The 8619-nt window shown below is 41.1% G+C and overlaps 1 protein-coding gene across 1 annotated transcript; it reads right to left on the bottom strand.

Moving 5' to 3' along the window:
- Positions 1-2024: 2024 nt before the first annotated feature.
- On the bottom strand, positions 2025-7023 carry LOC113616622 (RAD52 motif-containing protein 1-like; the record flags this gene model as incomplete). The annotated part of the gene is given in 5 exon segments (XM_027100043.1): positions 2025-2146; positions 3620-3705; positions 5316-5411; positions 6352-6523; positions 6901-7023. Coding segments are annotated over 5 exon segments (579 nt in total), but the record flags the coding sequence as incomplete, so codon positions are not given.
- Between the last annotated feature and the right edge of the window lie 1596 nt (positions 7024-8619).

The following is an 8619-nucleotide window of genomic DNA, read 5'->3' as shown; positions in this document are numbered from 1 at the left end:
GACTGGAGAACTGAATAGGGGCCGGTTGGCCAATTGCTGCTCTTGACTGTTGTAAATAAATATAGAGGAGGAGAGATGTGCCCAACAGAAGGATTAGGATGGCAGTAGATATGGTATGCCTAGAAAAAAGAGAACACGGATTACAATTGGGTGACACTGATCTGTACTTTAATTCAGAAGTATCTCCTTCCAACCCAAAAGCGTCACTTTGGGTTGAGAGTACACAGGAAGAAGGCACACTTCTAAGAAGAGTCTGAATAAGACCGAACCTTCTGGAATCCCTTTCTCAGTTCCCATTTGTGAGTAGTAATATATTAGAAGTTATTCTAGTAATAAAAAAGCATCGTGTGGTTAAACAATAACAGAGATCGCATTGGCCAAATCTAGACAAAAGGAACATTCCAAAGAATAACATTATCATTATAATAAGGTATAACATAGTTAATTTTAAAAAAAGCACATGAGTTCATGGTGATACTCAAAATGAAGTGGGGGAGCTCTTCTGTATAGAATAATGTCAGCTAATAAATGCAAAATGGATGATAGAATAGGAAAGTGTCATTTTGCAACTATCAATGTTATAATCGATTCAGACAAAGATTATCATTGATGCACACTTGGGTGAAGAGTTGTTTGAAAGTAGGATCTTCACTGGTCCCAAAGTATCACCCCACAGATTATTTATCAATTACCAAGGGGAACAATAACTTTACAATGGAGAGATATGGAAGAAACCACCTTAATCAAGTGATCAAACTTAGCACTGGGCCATCCTGCTGGGATGGACAAATTTCAGCTTCCTCAGGGGGTTCCGTAGGTTCATCTGGGCACCCCAAAAACTCCCTAGGTAGGCTGTCCTCAGGATAAATGGCATCCATACTGGGATCTAAATAATCACCCTGCAACTGTCGTTCTAGACCCTGAGTGTTGTTTTGAAATTTGCCTATAGTTCCAACAATAATTTTGTCAAGCCGTTGATGCTGAACTAGATCTTTCTTCAGGTTTGGGGGTGAAACAGTGAACTTCATTGGTTTTGAGCTGTTACTACCTAGAGGTGGAACAAGTATGAACAAATGACTGGTGACCTTCAGCCTCGTCTAGACCTATGTGTTTAGTCTTACTTTTGTGTCGAGAAGGGAGAACCAAGGGCTGATTCTGATCCCAGTCTAGCACTGGAACTGCCTCTGGGAGCTTTTGATGTTAGGTTTGCTTGTTATTCAGATCCTGATGTGGAACAGCAAACTGATCTGGCCCTGTAGGCAGCTCTCCAACCGAATCCGTGTCCGGGTATGGAACCCCAGTCTCAGTCAACTTCTGATGAGGCAGGGCCAACATCTGGACTGGAGACAAGGACGTTAAGTAATTAAAGCCCACGGCTTCTGCCAGGGGTGTAAGGGCATGGGGCAATTTGGGAGCAGGGTCTGAGGCCTGTGAAGACCAAGCCTCTGTCAGCCGCGAGGGGTTGGGGGTCACCTGGACGGGGCCCAGGGCCCACTCCGGAGGCTGAACTGCCTGGACTAGAAGCCACCGTCCTTGCCATGTGAGGAAGAGCCGAGGCAACCAATAGCACAGCAGGGACATAACATGCAGCGGCTCCAGGGGCAGTGACCCAGGCCAGTGAGGAGCTGGAGCCACATCCTGCGACCGAGCTGAACCGCTATGCCAGCGCCAAAGCGACAGCTCACGCTAGCAACCGCGCGCCCCACTCCGGCCTAACGTCCCACCCGTTATTTATGACGTCTTTAGTTACGCCACCGTTATTAGGCTCATGCGGAGATCCAATCCGCACCACCATATTGGGACTTTCTCCCAGAGTCCCCAGGATGCAAGCCATCCTTCCCCTTGCAAAGGTGACAATTACGTTCCACAGGGCCCTCTTCCAAACCCCGCCCTGCCCTCCCTGGCCCCAAACAATGAGGTGAGATTTGGGCTGCAGAACCCAGTGGCCCCAAAGTACAGCAGCCCAGGGGTTGAGGGGGGAGGGAAGGATGTAGAGCTTCCCGAGGAAACCACAGGACCTGGCATTCTGGGAAATTCAAAAGTGCTAGGCCAGTTCTGGCAATCTGAACTCTTCCTCCTCAAAGCTGAAGTCTGAGAGACATTCCTGCTCCCTTTGGCCACATGGCTGACAAGAAAAGTAGCTGACCTGCAAAATGAGCACCAGTTAGAGTGGCGGGAGGGGAACACTCCTTACAATTATGCTAAAATGTTGCCATTTCCTCCAAACTCTCAGTATTCACGTCTCATTATTCATGCACAACTGTGTTATTAGGGGGTCACCACTGAATCAGTGATGACTCCAGAATTTCTGTAGGAGGGGTTTGGGGCAGACAAGCAATTCATTCTGGGAAAAAGAGTCTAAAACCAAGTGACTGGCCCTTTACATTAGCATGGGAAAACTTTGCCCATCCCAACTTGTCCCAACAGAGCCATTAATCTAGAAAAAACTACAGTGTCACTTTTCAGAGGTCTGCCCTGTGTGCACATATGGAGAAGACACTTAGAATATTAAAGTCAGCATGTTAAGTAATTTTCATGTTAAGTAATTTTTCTTGAAATACTGTAACTAGCACTCAGTTTAATTTCTTCACAGTCCTTTTCATAATCTATTTAATTTTAGTCCTTTTTAATTGTCTGGTACACCTTTAACACCTAAACTCCAAGAGAGAAGGAGCTTCACCTTATTTCCAGTGCCTAGCACATAATGGTTTCTAAATGGAACTGATTCCAAGATTGGCCTCATTTAGGAGTGGATCTGTTGTTATAATCAGGTTTCCAGAATCTTTAGTATCAATACGGAACCCTTTCCTCTCACATTTCATAGGAAGCTAGACTTCTTAAAGCCCAAACATGGATACGTTTCAAGTTTCCTTGACTGATTTAAATTGAATTGAAATAATTATTTTGTACGGGAAAAACTTTCAAAAATTTTTCATTTTTCAGAACGTAACCACCTTTTCTTTCTCTACTTTCTTCCCTTCAAAACAAACTTTGCAACATTGGGGTGAGTTAAATAATCAGAAATCTAGCCAAAAATTAAGCTCTCAGTGACATGAAACACATTTCTTGCTCCTTTTAAATAAAAATCCTATATGCAGTACATTAATGTTTTCTTTCAGAAATTAGGTTGACAACTTAATCCCTAATTTGAGGCATCCATATAAATGGTTTACAGAAAGGTTCTTTGGCAAAATATTTAACACAAGATACATATGAGATGCTGAGATCTGGGTAATATACCTTACTTGAAAGGCATGAATAGTTTTTAAACAGTGTAGCATAATCACACTTAAGACCATAGTTACTTTGTTCCCAAGTCCCTGCAATTCTATTTGAGGGGAGTTCTAAAAGGCCTGTGTCTTCTCCTGTGTCCACAACCATAGACGTACACTGGTGGTCCTCAATGCTGCTCTCCAAACTTCAAATAAGGGGCCAGAGACAAGGCCCGGGACTTGGAAAAGTCCTAGAAATTCCCTGCCACAAAAGCACTTTCAGATTTTCACCATTTCCTAAGGAAGACAGAACTTAGTAGATATGCTGAAGTTTTCCATATCCTGCTGGTTGTTTTGAATTATGGCTACATTGGCTGTGTACCCCTTGAGCTTTTATCTCCACATACTTGAATTAAATCCTGTAGTTCCTCTTCGGTTCTAGCATCTGTGACATCTTCACAGGGTCTATATGCCACAGCTCTTTTACCACTTTCTGTAATAAAGTTAACAAGGATCAATTCAGAAGTTTTCTTGTTCTAAAACTTCCTGTACACAATGGTAGCACCGAATAATTAGACATTCTTTTGACTTCTAAAAGCAGAAAATAAGAGCATTTTCCTAGAAGTTCCCTCATCTGACACTTCAGTTTTTATCATAATTATTTGTGAAAACATATATAAGAAGTATCAACGTTGGTTCAAAAATTTATGATCTTAGAAATGACAACTAAGGAATAAGGACATTGAAATTAAAAGCTGTGGAAACAAAAATGTTCAATCACAATACAATTAAATAGGAAGGCATTAGGTGGGAGTCAAAGTGAGTTCAAACCTGGGAGAGATACCACTGGACTATAACAGATACTTCCTATTAGAAGCAAGGCAAGTGCTACTCCTTGGAACAAAAATTCTACCAGATAAAATGAACAAAGCTTTCGAGACAGAGACAGACAGAGGGAGCATTTGAACACTCTACTGGCAGAAACTGGCCCGTGTACCCTTTGGACAATACAGCTTTCCTCAAGGCAAGCTAGAGCCACCAGGCTTTTTGGTCTAAGAAGTTTTGTGTACATACAAGGAGTGCCTTGGCATATTAGGCACAAACAACTCAGGCATTTAGTTTGGTTCTTAAAGGTTGTTACCCAGAGTTGACAGCTGATGGAGATTCTGCCCGATGACCAGGGAAGTCAAACTTCAGTGGAACGACTGCCCAGGATGAAAGGCCAAGACCAATCCAGGGTCAACTCTTAAAAGCAAATAAGGTGTCTGACAACTTAGCTAGGATTTCTCAGTCTCTAAGCCTGCAGGGCTGTGAAGCAGGGGAGCAGTTCTGTTCCGGGGATCTACTAATCATAAAGTTTCCTTTGGGCACAGCCTGTGACAATCTCACCACTGTATAACTCGATAGGGAACATAATCAACGCTATTCAATAGCATGACCAGTTTCAAGGCTCACAAAAACATAGCCTATTATTATATAAGAATCATATTCACCCAATATATCAGAAATAAACACTTCAACAAGAAAACAACGGTAATAATAATAGTCAATATATTTTATCTGCTTACTATGTTTCAGGCATAGTTGTAAGCTTTTTACATTCATCATCTCATTTACTCTTACAGTATCCCTCATTTGGTGGTAAGCTGAATTACTAACCCGATACGCAGATGAAGAAATTGCAGCTTAGAGATATTAAATACCTTCAAATATCTCTGGCTAGAAAAACCTAAAATTGCAACAACAAAAACAACAAAATTTAAGAGACACTGTTAGCACTCAAACACAGGTGTCCAAGGCTTATAATCACTACACTACTCTGTACGATAAGCAAGCAATTGAGGAAGAACTGGATCAAACACTTTCTGTATGAACTGAGGCAAGTCATTCTACATCTAAACACTGGGGACAATAATATTTGCTGTCGTTTTTCTCATAAATGCCACAAAGCACAAATGTAAGACTGCTGCTGTGAAAGCATATGGTGAATGAAAGAATATGTAATATTTTAGATAACCATTATTTTCATCCAATTAACTCTTCAAGTAAGTTTATTTGCTCACTGAAACTGAAGCACTTCAATGACAATCAAAAAGGTCTTACCTAAAAGCACAATCAGCAATTTCTGGAATGCATCTGTCATAGCTTTCTGAATAGCAAGCTTCTGGGTTACCTTCCTTTTCATAAAGAACAATAATGACCGTAAATCCAACCAAAACAGATGAATTTAAAATGCCTATATGAATAACTGATTTCTAGGTTATATGCTTAAAACTAAAAATGCATCTGTGATCCTTAGATCATTACCTTAGTGATTAAGGGCAGGCACAACACTGGGCTACGGGTGAATGTCTCTGTTGCAGGTATACCCTGTCATGGCACATGTTTACTGCTCAGATCTATTCTGGAAGTTCCTAAAATATTAGACGGGAAATGCAAACCAAGAACGTGGCACAAATCTCATATTACTCACAGATTTCAAACAGACAAGCTGAGGCTACACTGCTACAGACCCTGCTCTCCCGTGCGTAAAGCGCTGGATTCATACAGTGAGATAGATTTGGTTGCAGTGCAGATGATCTGGCCTCTCCTCAACCATCACCCACTCAGGTGGATGGTGGAGCCTCGTCCACCTCATTAGCTAACAGCCCTGCCTCTGACTAAAAACCCTAAGCCCAAGTGCCATGAATTCTAGGAAAAAACTCAGTACTAATCGGAATCCCCTTTCTAGGGATCTACATTTACTTATTCTGCTCAGGCCCTTTTATAGGAGGCAAAGGACTGAACATTTACACAAGAGTTTATTTCAACCTTTAGACAATGATTTTGTTGGGATAACTGAAGGCCAGATTACATGTGCATTTGAAGGACTATTTTAGCACAAAAATAATTATTAACCAAAAGAAAAAAATTCGTAACTAATTTTCCCTCCTCCTAAGCTTCTTGACAGCAAGCTCCTAAGCTTGCTGTCAGGTATTGCCTAAGATAAAAACCTACAGTGTCGGGCAGAATAATTCTGCCCAGGGCTTTAGTTGCTTAGAAAGGTAATGGTGTATCTGAAAAGTTGAGTTTTGGAAAGAAAGGAAAAAAGAGAAATCCAACTGCCTCACCTCCCCACACACACACATACTGGAAAACAGACCTTCCACCAACTTATCCAAAGGTTCCTCAGCCATGCCAACTCCAGGACTCCAGCACTCGTGGGAGGGCAACACCACTTCTAAAGCACAGAAGACCTTCAGGCTTTGCTTCTGAAGTGGTATCACAATATCTTCATTTTCCCTTTCTTCAAGGTTAGAGAGATCCTGAAGCTGTTAGGATTTTGAATTAAAGGCTAGACTTCAACATATTCTGTTGTTAGAAATAAAAACTAAACTCCAGCAATCCCAGGTAATAGTTTAGGTATGCTATCCCTTCAAAATCAACTGAGACTTGCAAATGAATGACTAGATATGGACAACTATTTTTTTTATGATATACCATACAAATACTGGAGAAAATTATGGACAGCACCATGCAAGTCATTGAGTTTTTCACTAATTCTAGGTGGCAGGCCAATGCTCAGATACTTCCATGTGGAAACCTCCCACATCTCCTCCCCATAGCCCTGTTCTATTCTCCTCTGTAAAGTCTAGGAGTTCAATGTTGAAAGGAGTCTGGTTAGTCAAAGAAAGTCTACAGAGTTTACCTTGATGATCCTTTTTCACCACCCATGGAAACCAAAGAATTAATTTGCCAATTCTTGGCATCTGGACCTATTTAGGGCAAGTGTATTATGATGAACCTCCTTATGTCTGGCGCCGAGATTTACCTAAAGACATAAAAGACCTAAAAATATCACAACCCTACATAGAGATTTATTTTGGATATACCTGAGATTTATCAATACCAATTTCACAGAGTGTTTGTGAAGATTAAGTAGGACATTTTAAGCAATGAGTTCACAGTAAGCCCTAAATAAATGTTATTTATTATTTTTAAGTCAGTACTTTTCTGCATCATTTCCAGGGCCCCTGATTAACCAGAAGGTTCTCTGACATCCGGTGGTGAAAGTGATGATGAAAGCATCCAACGAAGCCCAACTGAAGCCTATTATGGGCCTGGCGGTAAGCAAAGGAATGGACTGTTTTACTCAACTCATCCTGTAGCTCCTGCTTGAGAATATGACCTGAAGAGGAGACAAGATGGACCTGCCACTGAATTAGGACCTTAAACTGTAGCACCCACTCCCCAAGTTACTAAGCCCTATCAGAAGAGGGAATATGTATACCTCTACAAATATAATTAAGCAACCAAAAGAATTAGAGATTCATCTGCATTAACAAGCTTCTTTGAGAGTGCAAATATTTCCAGTCTTAACTCTCTAAATAACTTACATATTACTGTGGATTTTATACATCACTACTGCTTTCTGAAACGTCTATTTCCATTTGAACAGGGTGTAGTTATAAATTTAGTCATAAAAATTCAAATAAAGTCAAAGCACTGTTAATTCTTTTTTGATTTGTTTGTGCATCTTCTTCTGTCACTAGTTTATGAGCTCCTTCAGTGCTTCAAGGAACTATATATTATTCTTTCCTTGTTACCAGAAAGAAGAATACATATTGGCATATAATAGAGGAGTGATGGTCTGTTGACTGAGTGAATGACTGAGTACATAAGAAAATGAAATTACTTTCTTCAACTGAAGCTGCCTGCACGGAAGGAGAAATGAAGAGTAATTTTTAAATGTTGAGTGTCACATGGGAGGCTAGGTCCTGTGTGGTGAGTTATAATGGAGCTGTCCGGGACAATTAGGAAGCTTCAGAAGGGCTCTGAGCCACTGGGTAGTAGAGACAGTTGACATCTGGGATAACCTTGCCACAGTTCTTGCTGGCAAGCCTTTCCCTTTGTGCTACCTAGAAAAACTCAGATACATTAGGCCTTTCCTTCATTTTATTTTAAGATGCTATTCTCCTTTCTGTATTTATAAAAAACACAGGGGAAAAATGATAGGAAGATACCTGCCAATGAATAAAATAACACATAATTAGAACTTCCGTGCTGGTGCAGTGGTTAAGATTCCGATAACCCAATGCAGGCGGCCCAGGTTCGATCCCTGGTCAGGGAACTAGGTCTCACATGCATGCTGCAACTAAGAGTTCGCACGCCACATTTAAGGAGCCTGCAAGCCACAAAAAACAGGAGCCTGCCTGCTGCAAATGGGGAGCCTACATGCCACAACTGGGGAGCCCTTGAGCCGCAACTAAGGAGCACGCTTGCTGCAACTGAGACCCGGTGTAAGCAAATAAATAAATAAAATTGAAAGAGAACGCATAAGTAAAGTAGGGAAAAATTTCGGGATTGTGGGTAGTAAACTAAGGCTCTGCATTAAATATACAAATCTAATACAAATGCCCTTTCCTCT

Source organism: Aethalodelphis obliquidens, unplaced genomic scaffold (genome assembly GCF_003676395.1).
Source record: "Aethalodelphis obliquidens isolate GAN/ISIS:26980383/991018 unplaced genomic scaffold, ASM367639v1 scaffold264, whole genome shotgun sequence".
NCBI lineage: Eukaryota > Metazoa > Chordata > Mammalia > Artiodactyla > Delphinidae > Aethalodelphis > Aethalodelphis obliquidens.
The sequence above is the reverse complement of the archived record's forward strand: the minus strand, read 5'-3'. Positions and strand labels throughout refer to the sequence as shown.